The 25,705-nt window shown below is 41.3% G+C and overlaps 1 protein-coding gene across 1 annotated transcript in view; it reads right to left on the reverse strand.

Moving 5' to 3' along the window:
- The window catches only part of SGK3 (serum/glucocorticoid regulated kinase family member 3), a 77,469-nt gene that overhangs the window by 5,962 nt on the left and 45,802 nt on the right, over nt 1–25,705 (reverse strand). Inside the window, exons 8-17 of the mRNA XM_075549610.1 lie at nt 20,095–20,144; nt 17,354–17,411; nt 15,925–16,008; nt 15,666–15,797; nt 13,549–13,661; nt 13,421–13,457; nt 12,912–12,998; nt 9,935–10,030; nt 7,030–7,185; nt 1,474–1,563 (exon numbers count right to left, since the gene is read on the reverse strand). Coding sequence (XP_075405725.1) covers nt 1,474–1,563; nt 7,030–7,185; nt 9,935–10,030; nt 12,912–12,998; nt 13,421–13,457; nt 13,549–13,661; nt 15,666–15,797; nt 15,925–16,008; nt 17,354–17,411; nt 20,095–20,144 — 903 coding nt within the window. The remainder of the gene's footprint in view (nt 1–1,473; nt 1,564–7,029; nt 7,186–9,934; nt 10,031–12,911; nt 12,999–13,420; nt 13,458–13,548; nt 13,662–15,665; nt 15,798–15,924; nt 16,009–17,353; nt 17,412–20,094; nt 20,145–25,705) is intronic.

Below are 25,705 nucleotides of genomic sequence, written 5' to 3' on the forward strand. Positions count from 1 at the left end.
GGGACAGAACTTGTCCTTCCTAATCAGCTTTGGATAGCTACATGAAATAATTCCGCCTATAAATATCATAATGTAAAAAAGTGTGTAATGTCAGATCTACTAATACGTAACAACTGTGAAGCTAGCACAGGATGGGTCGAGCTGTTTTGTTGACATGGGGTTGACATGAGTTGATCATTACGAGTTGACGGCACCTAATAACAACAGTGAGCTATGTATCAACAGACTGGGTAGATCAAATAATACTTTTCTGCAGTATATGTCATTATCCTGCTCTAACATTTAAAAAGTACTAAATTTTACAGCAACAGCAAATCTTTAAATAAAAAACAATTCATCTAACATTCTGCCACCCCAATGTGGGTTTATATTCTTTTCCCATCTTTAGTTACATTTTTGCAGCGATAATGATGTTACAAAATCCTTAACGACTATGCTTCCATATAATAGGATAAGGATGTCATTCTCATGTACTGGATCAGAAAGGTAGTATGTTTGACAGAAAGAATAATGAAATAGAAGTAGGAGCAAATTTACATCCTTGCTCTTCTGCTTTTTACCTACTTTTATGACATCTTTGAGTTTCTGTTTCCTCACTTATAAAATGCACTGAGTAATAACAAAATTAATAACTTGGTAGCTTATTGGAAGAGTAAATTGTGTACTGTGTGACCGGTGCATAGGCATTCAGCAACAGTTAGTATCATTACTGGCCCAGGGATGATTAATATGAATTCCCCTAGGGTTATGCATTTACCGCATATACTTGTGTATACACCGATTTTTTCCAGCACATTTTAATGCAGTTTTTGTGGTAAAATTAGTTGCCTTGGCTGATATTCAGGTTGGCTTATACTCAAGTATATACGGTATTCCAAAACCTTTCAATCTTGTTAATGCTGTGAACGCATAACTATGGAACACTGTCATATTACCATTAACTCTGCTTGTCTGTACCTGGCTTTATGTAAATCTTGAAAAAATGCATATCAATGTTACTTATATGCTTGTTGATTTAGCAGGTAAGAATATTGTAAACCGAATAATTAATTTACATTAAAAAATAATGGGTTGGCACCTTTAAAAAACATGCTTCATAAAAACACTCTACAATTACTAAGCTGGAAGATATTTTCATCAATCTAATATAATCATACTTTACTGGTCCTCTGAAAAGGAATATCTCAGAAATAGTGAGGTACTAACTCCAATTCATGGAGGTCAGATTTTGAGATCTCTTGCTACAATTATAATGAACTAGTTACATTATTATTTTAAAAATCATTTTATTGGGTTTTTTACAGCTCTTATAATATTTCACACATCAATTGTATCAAGCATATTTGTATATATGTTGCTATTATCATTTCCAAAAACATTTTCTTTCTACTTGAACCCCTGGTATAAGCTCCTCTTTTTTTCCCCTCCCTCCCACTACATTATTTTTTAGAAAATGTTTGGATAGATACATACCACATTAGGATTAAATGGTGGTGGAATCTTCTTTTGTACAAGGTCAGTCCAGCTGAGTGATTCAAAAAATGGATGGCTCTGAATTTCAAGCTAGAATAGTAAAGAAGTATTTTTTACTGATTCTGAAGAAAATTTGAGATGCCAAACCACAAGCATTTTGGCCCTTGGATACACATTTATGCTATTCCTATGATCGAACAGTGTATTGCAAAGACCCACAGGCTAGATATCAAAGATGGCCACGGAGCACCGCCTACCTAAGTTATCATTTTCCCTGTCCCCACTTCCTCATGGGGAACACGGAGTTAGCATTTCTGCACTGGATGCCTCACGAGCTTGTTTTGAAGGTGAACAGATAATATAGAAATAACGGTGCTACAAAAAGCACAATTTATACACTAAGAATTATTACTGCTGCCTGCATAGGTGATTTAAAGAAGTCAGGGCAAGTGAGTTTCCCCCTGTGGGTTAGAGGCAAAGCCAATGTGCTCATTACTACTACCAAGAAAACATCCCGCTCTAGTTAGCAGAGTATAGCTTCCAGTCTTGTTTTCCAGTAAGGTGCCATCAGAGTGGAAAACGAGTTTGTCAGTTAAACAACACTTCATAGGGAAAATGATGTCTGATCACAGATCTAAGGATGACTAAGAATTAGTTGCGAAAGTGAATGGCGAACATTTCAGGTGGAATAGGAAGTTCTGAGGTGGCAAAGAGGTTGGATTGGTCACAAAACGAGAATCCAAGATGGCTGCAGAAGCAGGAAGCCGCAAGACTGTCAAATAGGTGAATTTAAAGATGTAGACAGGGGCCGTGGAGACCACATTCACTTTGCCAAAGGGCAGAATGTTGAGGGTTGGGAGACCAGTAGGGAAGGAAACAGGAAAACCAAGGAGGAAGTGTGACAACTGATGATGCATCATGGTGATACCAGGAGCGTGGAGGGTGGCTGGGGCAGAAAGGGGGAACTGATCACGAGGATCTATACATAACCCCCTCCCTGGGGGAAGGGAGAAATCAAACACTGCAAGACATGACAAAATAATAATAATTATAAATTATCAAGGGTTCGTGAGGGAGACGGGGAGGGAGGGGAAATATGAGCTGGTACCAAGGGCTCAAGTAGAAAGCAAATGTTTGGAGGATGATGATGGCAACAAATGTATAAATGTGCTTGGCACAATGGATGGATGTGTGGATTGTGATAAGAGCCGTACGAGCCCCAACAAAAGGATTTCAAAACAAACAAACAAAATTAATGAGACATCAAAGGGACTGCAATACACACAAAGTGTGTAAGAATTGTTGAACATAATACTGATGAGCTACTCTGTAAACCTTCACGTAATGCACAATTTAAAATCTGAATCTTATTCTAGGGTTATGGGAAACTATCAAGAGACTGTAAGCAGGGAGATGACACAGTTATATTATTATTACTTACGATATTTTGATTGTAACAGGGAAATGGATTAGAGAGTCAGGGCTTTAGAAAGGAAAAATAACTCCTATTGTGCTCATGCAAACATGACAGAAGCTGGGAAATGGTAGGGACAGTGTGGCTAAAGAGGAGTTCTGGGGAAGGGAAAGACGTGGTTGGTACATGCAACAGCACCTAGATGTTGGGTGAATATAAGAGATGAGAATAAAGAATGACTCTCAGGTCCCGGATGTGAACAACCAGATGGACAGTGATGCCATTTAATTAGAAAGGGAATCCCAGAAGACGTTTCAATTTAAAAATGCTAAGTTTGAATTACTTTCAAGCAAACCAAGTGGTGATGCTGAAGAGATGACGATGTAAGTCTAGATCACAACCCCAACAATTCAGATTCAGAAGAGAGGTCTAGACACAAACATGTGAGGTGACAGCATGTTCCTAATGAAAGCCATGGTACTATTTGAGACTGTCCGGGTAGAGATTATAGCAGAAGAAAAGAGGATCTTGGGGAAACCCCAAGAAACTCAAAACTTAATGGTCAATTTAAAGAAGTGCCTAACTTAGTTGGTAGGCTATTGGCGGCCTCAGAAATTCAGGCAGCAAAGTGTGAGATGAGTGTGTGCGCCTGCTAAAACCTAGGAGAGTAGGCGAGAACTACACGCTTACATGCTGTTGAGAGCTCCAGCCAAGGAAGAGACCAAAGTCTCTCCAAACTCACTGCCATCAAGGAGATTCTGATTCACAGCAACCTTAAAGGACAGGGTAGAACTCTCTATGGGAGTGGAATGCCTCATCTTTCCCCTGAGGAGCAAGCTGGTAGTTTTGAACTGCTGTCCTCGTTAGCAGCCCAACATGGAACCCAGAACCACCAGGGCGCCAAGGAACAGAAGTATCCCAAAATTCTGGAAACTATCCTGTGGTAGAGCAGAGATTACGTTTGGCTATGAAGGGAAGATGATATAAGTAGTACCTTGGAAGGCAGTGGGGTTGAAGGTTTTTGATTTGCTCTAAGATGAAGGTGTCATGACTTAATTATGGTTTGGAAAGAACCAGAACAAAAGGGGGCAGTTGTTTTTACAGAAAAAAAGTATTCATAATAGAGTTCCTTGCAAAGGGGTGGGATTTAGGGCTCAGGTAGAAGCAGCTGACCTCCACTAGAAGAAGGCGTAGGTGGGTAAAGATGCAAATATGACAGTAAGAAGCCAAGTGGTTCTATTTTCCTTATCAAACATCTACTAAAAGTGAGGAAGCCACGGAGTCAGAAAGTTGAGCGCATACTTGAAACAGCAATTGCAGAGAGTAGGAGAGAGCTGAGTAGAGCATTGGGGCGGGTGGGAGGGGTGTCTATTATTTGCGGTTATCTATAATTTGTCCCATCAGAAGAGCTTGTGGCTGTTAGATGCCATCAAGTTGATTCTGACCCACAGTGACGCTACGCACAACCACGTCTAACACTGCTTGGCCCCGCAGCATCCTCAAACAGGCTACGTTTGCTCCCATTGTTGTAGTCACTGGGTCTCAATGAGGGTCTCTTCCTCTTTTTTAATGGCCTCTGCATTACCAAGCATGGTGTCCTCCAGGAATAGAGTCCTCCTACTAACATGTCCGAAATATGTAAACTGAGTTATTGACATTGTTTCCAAGGAGCATTCTGGCTGTACTTCCTCCATTCTTCTAGCAGTCCATGGTATGTGCAATCTTATACATCAACACCATCATGCCATGGCACCGAGTCTGCTTGTCATCCTCCTTCATGGGCCCGCTTTCTCATTATGAGGGGGTTGGAAAATATCATGATGTGAGTGCAGAGTGGAGATCCACAGCCCATCTGCAGGCAACTGGACATCCCCTTACAGAAGGGTTTCAGGGAGGAGACGAGGCAGTCAGGGTGTAGGGTAGCAACAATGAAACATACAACTTTCTTACAGTTCTTAAATGCTTCCTCACCGCACTATCATGATCCCAATACTACCTTACAAATCTGGCTAGACCAGAGCATGTACACTGGTACAGATAGGAACTGGAAACAAGGGAATCCTGGGTAGATGATCCCTTCAGGACCAGTGGTGTGAGTGGCGATACCGGGAATGTGGAGGGAAAGTGGGGCAGAAAGGAGGACCCAATTACAAGGATCTACATATAACCTCCTCCCTGGGGGATGGACAACAGAAAAGTGGGTGAAGAGAGACATCGGACAGTGCAAGATATGACAAAATAATAATAATTTATAAATTATCAAGGGTTCCCGAGGGACGGGGAAAAATGAGGAGCTGCTATCAAGGGCTCAAGTAGAAAGCAAATGTTTTGAGGATGATGATGGCAACAAATGTATAAATGTGCCTGACACAATGGATGGATGTATGGATTGTGATAAGAATTGTACGAGCCCCCAATAAAAGGATTAAAAAAAAAAGAATCCTGTTTGTCATGATGCTGTTTACTGATACAGTTGTGAGGAATTTTGTTTCCTTGTTGAAGTCTAATCTACACTGAGAGTCACAGTCCTTGACTTCATCCACACGTTTCAAGTCCTCTTCACTTTCAGTGAGCAATGTGTGTCGTCTGCAAATTAGCTTATTAACGAGCCTTCCTCCAGTGCTGATGCGGCATTCTTTTTCACATAGCCCAGCTTCTTGGGTCATTTGCTAAGCATAGAGAATATATGCTCAGTATACAACAGGTGGTGAAAGCATACAACCCTGAGGCATACCATTCCTGATTTTAAGCAGGTTGTATGTGAGCACAGTTAAACACTCTGAAAGACCCATTATTTGCAATGTTATCCAGAATTTGTAATACTCCACACTGGCCAAGAAGAGTTTAGGGACTAAGATTTTACTCAAACTCACTGCCATCAGGTCGATTCTGACTCATAGCAACCCTGCAGGGAACAGTAGAACTGCTACTCCTTAGGGATGGATCGAGACTGTAACTCTTTAGAGGAGTAGAAAGCCCCATTTAGTTTTGAACTGCTAACCTTATAGCTAACAACTCAGTGCATAACCCATCACATCAGCTAAGCAGATAACCCAGGGCCTAGTTGTCTAACTGTAGTGGTTAAATACTTGGCTACTAACCAAGTCACCAGTGATTTGAAGCCACCCATTGTTCTGCAAGAGAAATATAGGGCATTCTGCTTCCACAAAAGTGTATAGCCCTGGAGACTTCTGGGGGCAGTGCTGCTGTCAGATAGGGTTGCTATGAATCAGAATCGACTTGATGGCAATGGGTTTGGTTTCTTGCTTGGTGTTATTATAGGGGCATTATTAGTCAAAGTCAAGTGGGGAGCAGTGAGTTAAGGTTCAACAGACCAGAAGGTGAAAGATGGTTGGATTCACCCAGGGTTGTGACTTCTGCCACTGAACTCAACAAAAGGTCCGTAGCGTGTGAAGGTCAAGGCTAGTAGCAAGAACGACTGAAACTGGACGGAAACAACGGAATCTGAGTTTGAGGACACAGACTGGGGGGAAGGGGTTGGCAAATACTGGGGGCAGGAGGCAGTATTATTAGAAAACTTCACTTGTCACAGATCAAGTTCAAGATAGATAAACAGCCTCCAAGAATTTCTGAGAGGGAAAAGGAAGAGTCATGTACCTCACTTGTTTGTAGCTTTACCGACACCTAACACAACACTGGTAACTCATAAGTTGATTACTGTGATTTAAAAAAACCAACCTGCAGATTCCTTATCTCAAGGAGGTGTCCCCAAGTTCTCCTAACATTGTGACGTAATGCTGGAGCAAAGCAATAAGTATTATACCTCACAGCAAAAGGAACTCAATATAATTCTTGCTAAACAAATGACTTTACATTTTAGGCAGTTTGAAAAAGATCATACGCCATCCAACATTTTTTCGAAAGAAAGGATAGAAGAGGAAATTTTATAAATTAAATAAACTTTTTATGAAGATCAAATACAAAGAGCATTTGGAAGTATTTTGAACACTGTTCAGTTCTACATAAAGGCTGGCGACAACTGCTGAAACATGCCTGCTTCCTTTCCTGGCGCTTTTCTTTCATGACTACAGTTATGACATTAAATACCACGTAAACTAAGGATCCATTTCCCAACTTTAGAGAAACCAGATGAAGCCAGCAGTGGGACGGATGTTACGTACAAAGTCTTCTTTGGCACCAAGTCGGTTTTGCCTGTCTTTTTCTAAGAGTTCTTCCAGAATGGACCAGGCTGTGAGGCTCACTCCGGGCCTCAAGTTTAGGGGCTTGTGTAGAATATTGTCATACATTTCAGCAACATCTCGGCAATAAAAGGGAGGCTGGAAAAAAAATCAAAATAAAGACATTATGTGGTAAACAACTATGCCAAGACTGGGGTTAGAATAGGAGGGTCTGACCTCAGCCTGCATGTGGTGGTCTGGCTTTGGGGACGTTTGTAGCTGGTCTCCCGAGGCCCTGAGAGGCCGAGGCCTGGCGCACCCCTGAGCTCACGCCATGCTCACCGGGTGAGTTAGGGCCGGCTCATTTGTTCATTCGCACCTTCCGGGCCTGTGTTGGACTGTCTGACTTCTAACAACAGGTTTAGAGGAAGCAACAACTAACCTCCCCACCGGCACAGTGGCAGAATGACTGGAAATAGAGATTCCACATGGACTACACTATGTACCTTCTTGAAGATTTGGGAATAAACTAAAGGAAAAGTGAGATGGAAGCATGGGGGCAGCAATCCTTCTCAAGGGTGTTCTTCATGCTGAGGAGACAGTGTCAACATGTGAATTAGCCAGGTAGACATCCAGCTTCTGTTTTTCACAGGAGGAAGAAAACCTTTACTTTTTAGTTTAAAAAAAACCCCAAAACTATTTTAAGTAGGTAATTAAAAATTAAGCTTCATTTGCATGGCACAAGTATCATATATTTCCTTTGGATTAACAGCATTTTATATGTAGCTTTGGTATTTTCCAAGTCTTCAAAAGAAATTCAAAGAAGGTTGACCTAAGTCTCAAGAAGGTAAATAAGTAGCCCTGGAGAAAACTTCAAGCACCTATCATGTGTGTTAACATTCATAAAACCAGAGTATTTAACATGGGGGTTATAGTCAATGACAGAGATGCTGCTGCCTTTCTTCATAATCTCATCACTATTAGCAACAGGGGAAAATGCTCTATAGTGTACCTTTTGTGCAGAATTTAACTGAGAGCTTCAGTTTTCCGGAAAAACAAGAGAAACCCAGAAACCCAGAGAGGTCTCAGGGACTTCAGGATCTGGCTTGTACAGTGGCAGCTTCAGTGGATGGTTCTCAGCATGATGTTATTGGAGAATAAGGGGGATCAGGAAGGGAGCCTAGAATCTCTTCTGAATATTTCCAAAAGTAAAAAAAAGCAAACATTTACTTCCAATAAACGTGTGTTAGCTACTAAACTCCTGAAAGTGTTTGGTTTTGGTTTGAATGTTAACTCGGTGCAGGAAAACAACTCAAGTTAATCAGGAAACCGTGCTGCCTTTCTGTCCCTTTAATAAAAACTGGGGAAATTAATTAGATAGTAAGCATCGCTTCCCCCCCCCCCCCCCCCGTGAAATCCTCAAGACAGCATTTGTGAGAAAGTAAATGTACAATCCCCAGTGGTGAAAAGCTGAGAATCAATATATCAGTGAAATCCTACAACAACACAAACTACAAGATAAATGCTCTAACACGTTATCTTTGGAATTAAATAATAAACTGATGTGATGAAGGGAAATTATTTGGTATGGATCTTCCACCCATGTCTGTGTAACTTCCACCAAATGTCTGGCTGGGGTCCTGCAAACAGAGTGACACACTAATAGAGGGGACAGGCCCGTTTTGCCATTCCTTTGAGTGTAAGAGCACCCTCTCAGAAGCAGGAGTAGAGAGAAATCTGTGATCATCAGGAAAGAAGAGCCCGGAGCAGGAAGCACGTGGGTCCCCTGTCTGAGACGGCAGAGGCGACAGAGGTCCTGGAGACCACGGCACTGAGGTCACGAGCGAGCAGCAAGGAGCAGTACTGAGAGTATGAGGGAGAGCGATGGCCTTCCCAGCCCAGGAGCAAAGAAAGGGGTCAAAGGACCACAAGGCTGACAATCTGAGGACTAGAGCGAAAGAGGTGCAGCCAGCATGGCTGGGAACAAAAGCACTTGTATCCTTAACATTTTGTGACTTATAAGCTTCCCCCGTAAACCATGATAATTGTGAGTACTGTCTGAGTTCTATGTGGCCAGTGCAATGACTTATCGAACCCAGCAGTGAAGCAGAGTGGCGTGGGGGAATGGCTGGTGTCAGAACAGGGTAAAGGAGGAGAGAAAGATGGAGGCCTCCGTCCTAAGGCCATTGACCTTGGGCTGGTATGGAGTTGGATTCTCCTCCTGTGTACTGAACCCAGAAGAGGTCAGATGTGGCTCCCACGCCATCTCCTCCATTGATAAATACAAAAGTGTTTTCCTTTCATCTTTTTAAAATTACGTCGGCGGGCATGGTATTTGAGGTAAACCAAATGAAAGCAGTCACTGTGATTTTTATCAGAAAGACACCATTTCAACAGTCCCGACATGTACAATCTGCTGGCACTGTTTCCATTTAAGTGGTGCTACCGCTCACCAGCCCAGTCCAAATCCCTCCACCACCCACAACATAAACTTTCCTTGAGCCTTTCCTGTGTGACCCGAGGGGTCACTCCTTTAAATCATACCGAGCTCAAGGCAGGAATGCTTTACCAACTAAGCCGAATTCTTGTTTGAGTCAAAGGAAAAGTGGGTAATCTAAATGCTACAAGCAGGTATCTATTCCTAAAAATGACAGTAGGATGAGAAGAGCTGAAGTAGTGATTAATTTGACATAGAAATAATTATATCAATTAAAAAACTAAGGGCATGATAAAATTACACTTTTTGTGCATGTCTCTGATGTTTTTTTGATTCACTTAACCAAGTTATTATTTTGTTCTTTTGTTAATGTTTTCTAATTGCCCTAAGATTATCAGCAAGGCAGGAGGAGGGAATCCCTTAAGTTAATTGTAATTTATTGAATAGTCATAAAAGCATGAAAATACATACCAATCCATACAGCATTTCGTACAGAACAGCCCCAAGGCACCACCAATCTACGGTATTATCATAGGGCTGCTTTCTGATCACTTCAGGTGCAAGATACTAGATAAAAGAGGAAGTATTAGAATGTTTCAATCAATAGCTCAATACAAATTTAGGAACCATTTAGGTTTAACAGCTTTTCGGCTTTCCTGAAACACAATAAACCTATTCCAGTGGCTGGAGGTGTTCTCATTCTATCCCAGTGTTGGTTAGTCAACTGGGGTCATTTTTCACTTTTTTCAGTCACCTTCCCAGATACTGTGATGCAGTTAAGATAAACCGAAGAGTGTGGCAAATGTCGAATATAAGTGGATAAAATATGTGTTTCAGGAGGAAAGTCTCTCAAAAGATTGATTTTTAGAAGTTAAAATTTAGAATTAAAAATGAAATTTTAGAAGTTCCTTTGGTCATTACGTTGATCACATTCTTTTCCTGCAGATTTCTTAATCTATCAACTTTAATCCTTTTTGTTTACAGAGAAAGAAAAAAGAAATTCATTCTATTTTTTCCCCCACTAACCCACCCAAGGGCAGGGTATTGTTTCTATCCAAGAAATTCATTCTAAATGGCAAATTTCAATATTGATTTTCTAGATACATTATTTGGGAAAGCTGCATAAAAGCTATATGATTGTTGTGGTTGCTAAACGCTGTCAAATCGGTTCCAATTCTTAGCAAGTCCATGCGCAACACACAAAGGAACACTGCCAGGCCGTGCACCATGCTCACCATCTTTCCGATGTCTGAGCCCATTACTGTAGCCACTGTGTCACTCCATGCCATTGCGTCTTCCTCCTTTTTACTGGCTTTCTATCCATAGCATGGCCAAAGTAGGAGATGGCAAGTCTTGCCATTCTCCTATCTAAGGCACCTTCTTGTACTTCCTCTAATATTGTCTTTCCAGATGTCTGTTCTTTGCCAGTCTGTATCAAATTCATATTCTTTGCCAAATACCATAATCCAGATGCACCAATTCTTCAGTGGTCTTCAGATTCATTGTCAAGTTTTTGCATGGATGTCGGACAACTGTAAAGAACATGGCTTGTGTCAGATGCCGTCTAAGTTGTCAAAGTGACATCTTTTAATGAACACTTTGAAGAGGGCTTTGCAGCAGATTGGCCTAGTACAGCAGTTCTCAATCTGTGGGTCGTGACCCCTTTGGAGGTCGAACGATCCTTTCACAGGGGTCGCCTAAGACCATTGGAAAACACGGATTTCTGATGGTCTTAACTGAGACACCACTCCTCTATCCATCTGCAGGCGGGTCCGCCCACATGCAGCTACGCCCACATATGAGTACCTGGTGTGAAGACTGTTCCCTGTGCCATATCATGCTTCAAGACAGGGTTTCATTTATTTGTCATTAGAAATAAATAGTTCACAGTATATAATTACATATTGTTTTTGTGATTAAATCACTATGCTTTCATTATGTTCAATTTGTAAGAATGAAAATGCATCCTGTGTATTGGATATTTACATTATGATTCATAACAGTAGCAAAATTACAGTTATGAAGTAGAAATGAAAATAATTTTATGGTTGGGGGTCACCACAACATGAGGGGGCATGAGGAAGGTGGAGAAGCGCTGGCCTAGGAAACAGATTGTATGACGTCTTGAGGGTTGCTTCCATGAGGGTTGATTCTGGATCCAAGTAAAATGGAATCTTTGGGATCAATCTTTTCTCCATTTATCATCATGTTGTTTGCTGGTCCAGTTGCAAGGATTTTTGTTGTAGCACACCGAGGGTGTAATCTATACTTAAGGCAACATTATTTGATCTTCAATCATAAGTGCGTCATGTCTTTTTCCCTTTCAGCAAGCAAGGTCATGTTGGAGGTTGTTAGTAAACCTCCCTTGGATCCTGATATTGTTTTGTGTTCGTCTTTTAAAAATCCAGTCTGTTGGGTTACCTGCTCAACCTAGATGGAGTACACATGGTGACAGGAAACGCCCCTGGCACATACTCTAGATTTTAAAGGACTCAGTATCCCCCTGATCTGGTCCAAAACTACCTCTTGGTTTGTGAACACTTAAGTGTCTGGAAATCCCATTCTTTGCAATGTTATCTATAGTTTGTTGTGATCCAGATAGTCGAATATCTTTACACCGTCAATAAAACACAAGAAAACGGTTTCTGATAATCTCTGCTTTTAGCCAAGATTGCGCTATACGAGCAATGCTATTTTTTCTTCTAAGTCCTCTTCTGAATCCGGCTTTATTTTCTGGAAGCTTCCTGTCTATGCACTGTCACCATCATTTTGGAATTATTTGCCACAAAATTTTACTTACATGTAATTTTAACAATATTGTTTGATAAATTCTTATTCTGTTGGCCACTCTTCTTTGGAATGGGGAAAAACAGGGATCTCTTCTAGTCAGCTGGTAGCTGACTAGGTAGCTGTCTTCCATATTTTTAGCACCTCCAGCTGAACTGTGGCTTGAAGCATTTCTAGTGGTGTTTGGTCAATTCCTAGGTCCTTGTTTTCCACCATGCCAATGATGCCGCTTGGACTTCTTCCTTCAGGACTTTTGCTTCTTGATAAGATGCTGCCTCCTCAAACGGTGAACATGGACCATTTCTTTGTGGTATAGTGGTGGTGTGCTCATCGTTTTACTTCTGAGGCTTCATGCATAGCTCAGTATTTGGCAATGGGATTCTTTCAATATTGCAACTCAAGGCTTCACTTTACTTCTGTTATCTCATAATCCCAGTTAAAAATATCTACTTCAAAAAATATCTGGTAGATACTATAAAAATATCTACCAAGAAACTCTAAATGTTCATGGAGATGTTTATCAGAAATTTCCAAATAGCTAAAAGTAAAACGACAATTTTTAATTCTATCTTGTTTTTTTCCAAATTGGATTTTACAACTTGTGGTTCACATCGGCATTGTACATATGATTTGTAAATAAAAAATAAAACCTATTTCTTACCTCTGGTGTTCCACAAAATGTTGTTGTGGTATCAGAAATATCAATTCCTTCTTTACAAAGCCCAAAATCAGTTAAGACAACATGTCCCTGATAAACACAGGAGCAGAAAGATAAAATTATGTTTAAAAAACACATAATTCAACAACGATTTTAAAAAAATGAACAAAAGACCTTTTCATTTTGAAATAATTATAATCTCACAAGAAATTGCCAAGTAGTATGCTGAGAGTTTCGGTTACCTCTCACTTCGTTCCCCGCAATCTGGGAAACTGATCCTGGCGCAGTACTACTTCCCAGATGCCCAGCCTAGTGTGGTTCCCACTATTTCCCATGTGCACGTATTTACGTATGTGTGAGTTGTAGGCAATTTCATCTCACCTACTGATCCTTCTAACCACCACCACAAAGGAGTTCTTGGGGCCCCCTCCCCTCTTTTATTCTTGTACTCCCCACCCGCCTTGGTGCCTGGGCCCTGGGGAACTAATGGATTTTTTAAAGATAATACTTACCACTGAATCCAAAAGGATGTTTTCTGGTTTCAAGTCTCTAAAAGGTATAGGAAAGAAATGCTAGATTGACTATCAACGGGGATAAAGCATTAAAAATACAGTGTTACAAGTAATATTTTAAACGTTACCTGTATACTATTTTGATGGAGTGCAGGTAACCCAGTGCACTGGCGATTTCAGCAGCATAAAACTTGGCCCTGTGTTCTGGAAAGGACCGTTCTCTTTGTAAGTGAAAAAACAGCTGTAAAATGGGAGGCAATAAATGTTCCAACTCATAAAACAAAACAAATACATTCTGTAAATAGTAAAACAAAAACTTCTATTATTTTAAACAGGAGATAAAAATGCCCCAAAGCACTGAACTGGGTCACACAAAGCACTCTGTGTCTCCGCCTAGCAATCTTCTTTCCAACCACATGTCTCTTTTCCTTGCTGAAGTTACCGCTCTGTTGCTTTCTCAAGCTTCCAGCTGACAGTAACTTCACTGCTCCGGGCCACAGCTCCAGCACAGCCTGATGACCAACACCCTCGAGTTTGCCCTGCACTTATCTCACTGTGCCTTTTCAAAATATTCTTCCGTTAAAAACCAAACCATTCAGAGGCTGCAAAATTGTGACTGGCAGACAAAGTACAACACACATATATAATTCATATTTTTGTTTCTCAGGGGGATGACTGCAACGTTCGGCTTAAATTCCAGTGTAGTAGCAACTGGCTGGAGCGGATTTATTTTTTTAGAGAAATCCTGGCTAGTCTTGAAGCTGAACTCACTCACATGGCTAAATTTTCACCCAGATAATCTCTCATGGTCACTGAGTTGGTTCAGACTCATAGTGATCTTATAGGACCTGGGGAGAACTGTACTGTACTTGTGGGTTTCTGAGACTGTAACTCTTTCTAGGAGCAGAGAGCCTCCTCTTTCTGTCTCAGAGCAGTTGGTGGTTTTGAACTGCTGACCTTGAGGTTAGCAGCCCAACATATAACCCTATGCCAACAGGTCTCCCAGGCAAACAATGGACAGGTCTCTAAGGTGAACACCACCACTGGGGAGGTATGTTTTCCTTAAAACAACCAACCCTATGAGATCAAAGGGCCGTATTTGTCCAAGTGCACAGTTCAGAAGGCAGGAGGGGTTAGGAAAGATAGAGGAATAAAAATAGGAAACCTGGGGTAGAATTGGAATGAATGATGTTACATTTTGGGGATGAGATGAAAAAGTGGTTGAATGGAACTGTTGAATGGAAAACTGATTTCCCCTGTTTGTTAACTTTCACCCAACAGTCAAAAGAGGAAAGACACAAACCGTGGCTGTTTACGGCAGACCTGTCCTTCATAGGCTTAGCCATTAGGAATCACCACGGAAGCGGTTGAAGGGAGCATTTTCCAAACCCATTTTACCCCAAAAATCTTTATTAGAGGAGCCCTTCTTCTGACTGGCATTGATAGTTCACACATTCTAGAAAAGAACGGGCTGGACTAACAGTTATATGCAAATGTTAAAACAAACTGTTCTAAATTAAAAATGCTTTATTCTAATGTTTCAGGATATTACTCATGCTGTCCAGCTTAATGACAAACCCATACAAGAAGTCTGAAGCTTCCTCCATACCAAGACTCCTTCGTAAGCCTTACCACTGGCACTGTTACTTAAGGAAAGAGCTTGTAGTACACTTCTTTGCATCTTGAATGTGCTTATCTAATACCTCGAGTACTTGAGCTATGACTGCTGAAACATCGGTCTCCTTGACCTTGACACCCGATGAACTAGATGGTGTCCAGCTACCATTATAAACTGCTCTGAAAGGAACCACATTACAAGATCCTGGAGAAAGTGGGTGAAAAATGTGGAACAAAATTCAAAACCATGAAAAAGACCAGGTTACTGGTCAGCTAGAGACTGGTGGGGCAACTGAAATCCACCTGTGTGTGAGAATAATCAACCATTTACGATCAAAAGGGTGGTACGAATCCAAGGACAGAGAGGTTAGGAAAGGAAGGAGCAAGGATGGAAATAGGAAACACATGGAGGAAGTGGGGCAAGTGATGCTACACTGTGAGGTTTGCAATCAAGGAGATGAAACAAAATACACATAAGTTGCTGAATGGAAAACTGATCAGTTCTATAAACCCTCAGCCAGCTCATAACAAAAATAGGGGAAAAAAACCCAAAACTTGTCATGAGAACTTCAGCTTTACGTTATATTTATCAGACATCATCCATATCAGAAAACAACATAGAACTCACCTCTCCTCCATTAATAAAATCCAAGACAAAGTAAAGCTTTTCAGTTGTTTGGAAAGAATAATGTAATCCAACTAAAAATGGATGCTTCACGTTTTTTAAGAGCACATTACGTTCAGCCATAATATGCTTTTGCTGGAAAAGAAGGTAAAAGATTAAGTCATATATCATAAAATAATTCTATCAGTGAGAAAATGGGCTTATGAATGCTCCTAGTTAAAATGGTTTAATAAAAAGAATGCTTATAGTAATCTTATTTTACCTCTTTTCTGTTGAGAACAACTTTTTTCTGTAACACTTTGACAGCATAAAATTTTCCATCCAGTTTCCGTTTTGCAAGAAGAACCTGTTAATAAACATTGTGCACAGCATTTGACACCTCAATGTTCTAGATAGAAATAATTTACTTAATAAATACAGTAGTATCTTTTTGTAAAAAAAGGTAACATTTTTTTGCTCTGAAAATTGAAAAACAACTATTTAACTTTATTTCCATAATTCCAGTTTTCCTTAGTTAAGAAAATATGAAAAAAGAAATAACAACAACAAAAAGACTTGATCATTTGAATAGCCAGCACATTTCTTTGCTATTTACTGTATTTATATTTTAGATTTTCACTAGTGGGACAGTATCTCTACTACTTAAGAAAATCGTGTGTGTGTGTGTGTGTGCACAGTGTACGTGCGAGAGAAAAGAGTAGGCAAGTTCTGAATGCTGAGAAATGCCCTCAGAAAAATAATGAGGCTTTAAGCTGCATGCGTTTATTAAAAAAGAAACAGTGTCTACTTTTAGGTGATCAAAATGCATCTTTTTAATATTCAGATTTTCTTATAGGCCGTGGATTCAGAAGAAGTGGCACATGCAGACGAATCGCTATAATGGGCTAGGCTGCATGCAAACACTTTTAAAGAGATGGCGATGCTGAAGCCAACAGATTTTTTGGGGAAATTGACATATGGATTCTAAAAGTTATATAGATATGAAAAAGGCTAAGAACAGCCTCTTTCAACTATGATTTCATGGGGGGCTAGTGAGTCCCCTCAAGAACATTTTGAAGCCCTCTTGGGTATATTTTAGTGAAAATAAAGTACAACAAAACATAAGACAGTTCAACAGTTTCCACATGTGTAATTGTTTAATTTGGAAAAATTATTCCATCGCCATGAACATAAACTCAATATTCCTAAAAACTCAAAAAAACCTCACCACTTATATTTTCACACCCACCCCTGGGAACCACTTATAACTTCTGGTTTCTAAATGTTTGCTTATCACATGGAAGTAAGCTCATACCACATGCATCCTTCAGAGAATGGACTTATTTGCTCAGCACAATGATTTCACGGTTCACCTCTGTTGTCACATGCACTAGGATGCCAATTCCCATACATTTTTATATGGACTATTTCTCCTACTAGAGTGTAAGTATCACAAAAAGAACACGCCAGGTCAGTTTTGCACAACACTATCTACTCAAGGACCAGCAAGGTGCTCTGCATTCATACTAGGTACTCAATAAATACTTGTTGAATGAATTTTATTTCCAAATTTAAGTAAATGTCTTATCCTCCTAGGTAGTCTGAAGTATCTTAACTCTATAGACTGTATAACAAGCCTTATGGTTTCACATATATAAAGCATACATTCCATAAACACTTATTTACTAAAATGGAAAAATAACTACTCTTACCTTGCCAAAGCTGCCTTTTCCAATAACTTTTAAGAAATCAAAGTCTGTTGGCTTGGCACTGAAACAAAGTAACAATGGCAAGAATTAGCTTCATAGAGACCAGAGATGTTAACTTTTAATCATTTCTTAGCACCTCACTTTATGCTTACTATACTATAAATTTTGGTGAAATTTAGACTGCAGATTAGGTTCCCATTTTACAATTTCTACACATATTACTTAGTGACAGTGGTTACACTTTCCACAGGGCATCAACATCTCATTTCCATCCAGGTGGCCCCATTTCCATCATTCTTGTTTACCTGCCCCCTCTGACCTTCCATCTATTTGCTCTCAAATATACTGCTGCTGTTTGCTTTTTAAAGTATCTAACAGGAGCACCATGTTCATGGGTTTCTTTTATGAGCACAGGCTCTTTAGTTGAAAAGTAAACTCTGCCAGCGGTTTCAGTTCAAAGTGTAAAAGGTGATAGCTTTAGGGGTTCCTTAGGTCTCTGCTGGCCCAAGAAGTCTGGCCTTTTGAAAGACTTTAAGTTTTGTTCTGTAATGTATCCCATTCTACCCAGGGTCTCTCTCAGAACCCTAGTTTTGACAGTCATTAGAAGTAGCCTGGCATTGTCTAGTTTATTTTTGGTTTCTGGATAGGTGAGGCCATAGTTTGTGTAGGCAACTTGTCCCGGTTGACTGGTTCCTTTTTTGAGTCTGGTTTCCTTCTATGTCTTTTGTTCCAGATGAGACCAATAGTTGTGTAGGCTTCCCCTAATATCAGAAAGCGGAGCATTCCTAAAGAATATTTTGTAAGCCAAAATGATGTCAAGAAACAATTACCACTAATATATATGGCAATGTTTTGAGTGTTCTCAGACCCAGTATGACAAAAAATCTAAAATAACACTGACAGACACACAGTGTTCAGAGACAAAGCTACGCAGACTTGATGCTGAGATGCGGGGCACAGCTCTGGGGAAAGTTTGGTGGCACCACTCGCTGACTGGGGTGCACCCTGCTTCTGTAAGGGTTCACTGCAAACAAAGGCTGCGTGCTGGCTTTGTTTTCTCCCGAAAGGCAAGCAAAACTCCTTTCCAGATTTCTTTCTTCAGTTACTGAAAATAGGTCTAAATGTAGGCTGTCCAGAAGACCAAAATGGCCACTGTGAAAAGGTTTTCGGTCAATGTGGCTGGGGATGGATTCTCAGTGGGTTGGCAGCGAGGACCTAATCCCCCACGTTGTGACTTAGCACAATGTAGTCACTGATGTAATGGGTTCTGCTAGGTTTGGTTGTAAGATTAGGGTGCGGTACCTCAGTTTACTCAGGCCCCAGACACGTTACCATCAACTGAAAGACAGTGGAGGAGTTTTGCAAAGAAACGGGGTGTTACAATTGATGGTAACCCTAACTGAAAACAAATTTTCCTTCTTGTGCTGCATGATCAGCGGACAGAAACAGAGGCTCCAAACCAAATCTTCCAGACCTGTTACCAGCCCATTTCTTTGCAAAACTCCTCAATGAAGCTGTTTAAGCTCATGGTCTGTACCTGTTGTCCCCTACTTTATTTCTCTGTTCGATGCTTTCCTGTCAGGTCCCTGGACTTCCTACGACACTGGAGCTGCCCACGGATGGCTACATTATTAAATCCAGTGCTTAGGTCCCAGTCCTCAGTGAACTTAACCTACTGCCACATGACCAGAGTTGATTCGACTCTCCTCCTCGAAACATGTCCTGCCTGACCTCAGGACCACATACTCCTCATTTGCCTCCAATCTCTCTAGTCTCTCTGTCTCCTTCACCAGTGCCCTTCAGGTCTGAATGTGGAGGGCTCCCTGCAGCGCCTCAGGCCCCGTTCTGGGACAAGCTGTCTGGTGTCCCTGTGCTCACTCCTCAAGTGGACAACACAGGGCAGGGGAGAAGAGCAGCCTGGGACAGCAGCCCAGTTATTTCAGAATCAATCTAATATGCCTGCCGGGACCGTTAGAAGCTAGGACGGACAACACTACATTCTTCCTGTGCCCCACAGTCAACACTACTCATCAGTTGGCGCGCCGCTTCAAACGGAGGCAAGAAGTGGCACTGCAGTTCTTCCTCAACCTCAATTAACTGCTGGGGCTGATGCGCAGGATGAAGTTAGGCTATGTCTTGGCTGGTCTTCAGCACTTCTCCAACTGTGTTCCTCAAAAAGTTAAAAAATAAAATAAAAGAAGAAAGAAATTTCCCTTGTGGTAAAATAGCCATGGGCATATGGGGAAGCCCAGCTACAGGACGTTTGATAGCCTTCAATCGGCTAATGTCCATCATACCTCCTCTGAAACAACCTGGCTCAGACCACCAGCAATCGTGAGGACCAGAAGGTTGATGAGGCGGTACAGAGGCTTTTACCACGAGACACCTCACAGGACAGTGGTCCTTTGGGAAATACGATCTACTGATGAGACACACACATGCACATGAGAGAGAGAGAGAGAGAGAGAGAGAGAGAGAGAGAGAGAGAGAGAGAGAGAGAGAGAGAGGTGGTAAAAAGTAGCAGAATTCAATTAACAACTTGTGGATTCGAAAGTCCCTCGGGTTCTACTACAGTAATGAAAAGCGAGAGGACTAAATTAGCCAAGCTTATGAGCGTACTATATTCACCTTAACTACAGTTTTATTTCTTATGCTGCAGGTTAAGTTGGTATAATTACCAGCATCCATAAAAAATATCTTTGCAACCTTTAGTTGAAAGGTTGTTTGGAGAAAAGCAGACTTACTGAGGATTTCCAGACGGTCCCAGGTTGATGGTCTGTGAGGTAGAGTGGAGCTGTTTGGATGGAAAAACAAAACGCTACCATTATGAATGGAGCTTCAAAGATTGCCCGTCAATGCGTGTTTCTCAGTACTCGTATAGTGCTGTTTAGAAACCTAATCAATCAAAACACAGTCATTTTATTATGGTGGGTTCCAATAGCAGTTTTAAAGAAAAAGCTAACCGATCAAGCTTGAAGCTGGCAGATGAATAACGTGAGCTGTGGCCAGTGCTTTGGAAAAGGTAGCTACTGAAACCATACTCTAAGAAGAATCATTGTACATTAAAACATTGGCTCAATAACTGTTGTCCACATTTTAAAAGAAACAGCCTATTCGAGACAGGACACGATGACCACAAACGCTGTACTTTTGACGTTAATCTGCTGACTGCTCCTGGTGGTGGTGGCTGCCATCAAATCTGTTCTGGCTCATGGTGGCGCCTTTTCAGAAGCAGATCACCGGCCTTGCCTTCCCAACGCCTCTAGATGGGTTCAAAGTGCCATGCTTTCAGCTAATACTCAAGAGCTTAACTCGCTGCACCAACAGCACGGCGTACTGTGTTGGTGTGCACAGGCTGTGTTGCTGGGAGCGGCACCACCAGTATTTCAAATACCAGCAGGGTCACCTGGCAGGCAGGTTTCAGCTGAACTTCCACACAAAGACAGACTGGGAAGAAGTCAGAGGTGGATTACTCCTGAAAACCGTGTGCCGGAAGATGAGCCCCGCTGCTTGGAAGACACCCTGTATAGGACCGGTGAGGAGCCACCTCTTCCAAGTAGAGCTGGCCTTCAGTTGTGCGATGGCACAGGAGCAAGCAGGGCTTTGTTCTGCTCCCCGACGGTCGACATGAGTCAGAGCTGCTTCCATCGCGCTTAACAGCAGCAGCAAAGGCAAGTTGACCAGCCGACCTGAACAAACCCACAGCTGTCCAGCCAATTCCAATGCACAGTAATGCTCCACCGGCTTCCGAGGGTCTAAACTCTTCGAAGCAGACAGCCTGAACCTCGAATGAACTATAAACAGGGCTGTTTTTCATCCTAATTGTGCCGTCTGGGCTGGGGGCAGATTTTGAGGGACGCCTTTCTCTCTGCAACAGTGACGACTGAAATGGTAATCCCTGTCCCAATGCAGAAGAAAATGATATGCTTCATCTTTTCCTAGTAAAAGATATTTCCTGTCCAATGGGTACAATATAATATTTTACATGAGATAGACAATTTGATAATTGTGTGTAAAAAGTGATTAAATTGAATTATGTTCTCGGAGCTAACTCAATTATCTTATATTAACATGGCTTTTACTAATTTATTCCGTTCTTCCTCACATTAGTCCAAGTTAACATTTTACTATATTTCTAAAGAGCAAACTGTGCACATCTTTTCCTATTGTATAAAGTAATTAGAGTAAAGATAAGAATACTGATGTTGGGGTAAAAATATGAAGAGCGTAAGTGGAGAGCAAATGTTTTGAGAATGATGAGGGCAACGAATGTACAAATATGCTTTATACCATTGATGTATGTATGGATTGTGATTAAGAGTTGCATGAGTACCCAATAAAATTATTAAAAAAGAAGAAAGGATACTGAGGTTTCCTAGAAACCAAGTGTGAACCTGTGGTATTCTGCTTAGAACAAAAAATGGTGATATAAAATTTTAGTTTATTCCTTCAGTTAGAATAGAGATCAAACTCCATTCACAGTGTGTAACCCTTATATTTTTCAATGAATTGAAAATGTAAAATATTTTTCAATAAGTTGAATATCTACCTTTGAAATTAAATGGCTCACCAAGCAATTATGTGTTTTTTTAGCTGTACGCATTTATATTTTATTGCTTTCATAAGTAAGATAGCCATACTTTCTCCACCATGTTGTAACATGTAACTAGTCGGAACTAAGTGTGGGCTCGAGCTTCAGATCTTCTAGTTAGCAGTGTGGCCCCACGCACGCCCGTTCAGCTCTCTGCCATCAAACAGGAGCAACACTCACTGTTGGCTCACCTGCTTTATATGTTAAGCAGACCTAAGATTTACATGAAAAAGTTTTGCGGAAGTAACTAAATAGTCTTAAACTGCTTTTCAATACTTGGCTGCCATTTTGACCAAAATAAAGATTATATACTTTTAGAAGTACAAAATTCAGTAGCTATACAAGGTAAATTAAAATAGTAAGCTCGGTGTGGTCATTATATAAATTCATGTCAATTTGATCAATAGGATGTCGGGGTGGAGTTTAGCCAGTCAATCAGGTCAAAAGGTCACACCCATCAGAAAGATACTGGGAAACTCCCCTTTGTCTTCCTGTAGACAAGCCAGGTGGAGCTATGCTGAGACCTGAGTGAGCCATGTGGTAGAGACCTGTGGAACAGCCCTTTCCGGCTTCCACTGCCATTGGATCCACTAGCGCTTTCACCCACTGGCCTGTGATCTTCCTGCATTTGGCATCATTACAAACGCTGTGTGAGTCTACAGAATAATTTATGGACTAGTATTGGACATATGGGCTAATATCAGACTTACGGACCTGATCTAGATTGGGTTAGGATGTTTTCTCAATAGACAATTGCTCTTGCACACACATGAGTTTCTCTGGATTTGGTTCTCTAGTCTACTCGAACACACTTGGTTGTAATACTAAATTCATTAACCCCTTACATTAAAAATAATACTAATGATAATAGTAAATTTTCTTTTTATTGATAATAGTAATTTTCATAAAATACTCTATTTAGGATTTCTTGCTTATATATAGTATTCATCAAAATAATGTACAGTGAAAAAGTTAATGGAAGGAGTTTATAATTTTTCTCCAAATGAGATAAAGAATACAGCAAAAAAATTTTTAACTAGATGATCAGAAAACTTGTGATGCCAATGTAAAAGGGAGATGATGCCAAGGTATCCATGTAGAAAAAGAATATTTGGAAACTGTGGTAGCAATTGTATAATTCTGCTTGACATGATTGACACGAATGATATGATTTTGATGTATGTATTAAATCCCAACTAATAAAGAAAAAGAGAAAGTCATACATCAAAGATCAATGACTCTAGAGACATTAAAACAAACAAACAAACAAACAAAAGAAGGAAAGCTCACTGCCACGAGTGGACTCTGACTCACAGCAACCCAACAGGGCAGAATTCCTCCTGTGGGTTTCTGAGACTTCAAATATATACAGGAGCACAGCCTCATCTTTCTCCCAAGGGTCAACTGGTGGGTTTGAACCACTGACCTTGTAGTTAGCAACCCAATGTGTAAGTCCATTACTCGAGACACTAAACTCAGTGCCACTGAGTTGAAACTTAATCATGGAGACTCTATAGGGCAGAGTACAACTGCCCCAGTGGGTTTCTGAGACTATAAATCTTTATGGGAGTAGAAAAGCCTTATCTTTCTCCCCTAGAGACAGTAACAAGCAAGCAAGCAGAGTCACTCACTGCCACCAGGTTGATTCCAACCCAGAGTGATCTTCCAGGACAGGGTGGAACGGCCCATGCGGGGGTTTCCACAGCTTTAACTCTTTAGGGAGGATCAAGTCTCCACTTTCTCCTGTGGTGCAGCTGGTGGGTTAGAACTCAGGCATACCTCACCTCCTTTCCACCTTTTTAAAAAACCATTCTGACACCAGCTGTCCTCCCAGGGCACTCGCTACTCCTCTGGTGGGCTGGAGAACTCCTTGCGATGCCCGTACAGAGCTCAGAGAGTCCTCATGGTTATGAGCTACAATTCAGGGTGGTTACGTAGGGCTGGGTGGTCCAGAGAAACAAAACTAGTAATACTCAAATATATAAGAAAGAACTTTTTAATCAAGAAATAGCGTATATACTCGTGTATAAGCCAAGTTTTCCAGCACATTTTTAATGCAGTTTTTGTGGTAAAATTAGGTGCCTCGGCTGATTTTTGGGTCAGCTTATACTCGAGTATATACATTACTTTATATCAAGGAAGCCTTCTTGACTCAAGTCCAGAAGTCCAAGGATAACTGGAGTCTTTTTCAGACTCATGGCTACAGGCTGATGGTGCAGAAAGGTGAAGCGGAAGACAGGGAGAGCACAGGCCAATGGGTGCTGAGTCATATGGATCCAAGATTGGTGAAATCAAGGCAGAGCACTGACAGTTCCCAAGGTTGGTGGCCCACATGGGGCCATCCCTGGAGGCAGACACAGAGTCCAAGCAGGCCAAGGGCCAAGAGTGAGAGGTTCCCAATGTCTCTCGTATACAAAGGCCACAGCCCCCAAGAAGGCATGACCAGGCTACCACCTGATGGACAGAATAGACTTCACCCCTACCATCACACAGGGCCATCAAGTTGACCTACTCCCTAATGGCCAGAGATAGAGTCGGAAGGAAAGGCACACCTCAGGATACAATTTCTCAGCCAGCTGCTTCTTGCCCCTGTTGCCAGGTCCTCCTGGGACTCTGTTGCTGCTGGGCCCAGCAAGGGCCTTCTGCTGCCAAGTCCTCCATGGGGCTCCCTGGGCAGGTGACAGCCCTCCCACAGCCGTCTTGTGCGACGACCACCCGAGCTTCTGCGGTGCCACAACCTCCTGCCGTCTTCCATATGCTACAGTGCTCTCGCTCTCTCTCTCATAGTTTGTGGGACTATGGGGTTCTCAGTGCACTGATTCCAGGTGCTCGATTTCTGGCTCTTCTTTCTTGTTGGTAGTGAGTCCCACCCTTCTTGCTTCCAGGACGGCTTATTGTGAGCCTAACACCGTGGCAGTCCCTTCATCAGGGTTCCATCCACCTTATTTGCAAGGCCCCTCCCTCACAAGGGTACCATGGACTTAAGTTGCATGATTAGGCTGCGGTTCAATCCCTTGTTTGCCTTCCCTCAATCACTGGCCATGAACAAGTAACCCATGATGGCACTAAGGACTGTTCTACTTATGAAAACCTGACGAGGCAAAGGAAGATGTATGTAATGTTCTACTTGAAAAGGCCTTCCCTGCTGACCAAAATTCACACCACAATTTCAAGTATGCCGAGGATAATGAAGACTATCTATAATGAACAAAAATTATGATCTAAAGCAGCAGTTCTCAACCTGTGGGTCGCGACTCCTCTGGGGGTTGAACAACCCTTTCACAGGGTCACCCCATTCATAACAGTAGCAAAATTACAGTTATGAAGTAGCAATGAAAATAATTTTATGGTTGGGGGGTCACCACAACATGAGGAGAACTGTGTTAAAGGGTCATGGCATCAGTAAGGTTGAGAACCACTGATCTAAAGGAAAGAAAAGATATGAAATTGCATATGGTGCTTATTTAAGATTAGATAATTTTCAAAACATCTATTTATCAAAAGAAGACTGAGAAGAAAACTACTCAAGTATTAACAATTACTAGGACTGGGTGGTGGCAATATGGGTAAAACTTTTCATTGCATTTGCAAAACTTTCTTTAAATGCTGTGTTACTTTTTACAATAAAGTATACTGTCTATAAATTTCATATAGTGACCAGAATGAGGTGCACATGCTTATTTTACATACTCTACAGAGTAAAAAAAACTACTATGGTTAAAACGACTTGACGTAAAAATCCTGTCCTGTAGGCTGCTTCTAAT

This window comes from Tenrec ecaudatus, chromosome 5, assembly GCF_050624435.1.
Source record: "Tenrec ecaudatus isolate mTenEca1 chromosome 5, mTenEca1.hap1, whole genome shotgun sequence".
In the NCBI taxonomy this organism is placed as follows: Eukaryota; Metazoa; Chordata; class Mammalia; order Afrosoricida; family Tenrecidae; genus Tenrec; species Tenrec ecaudatus.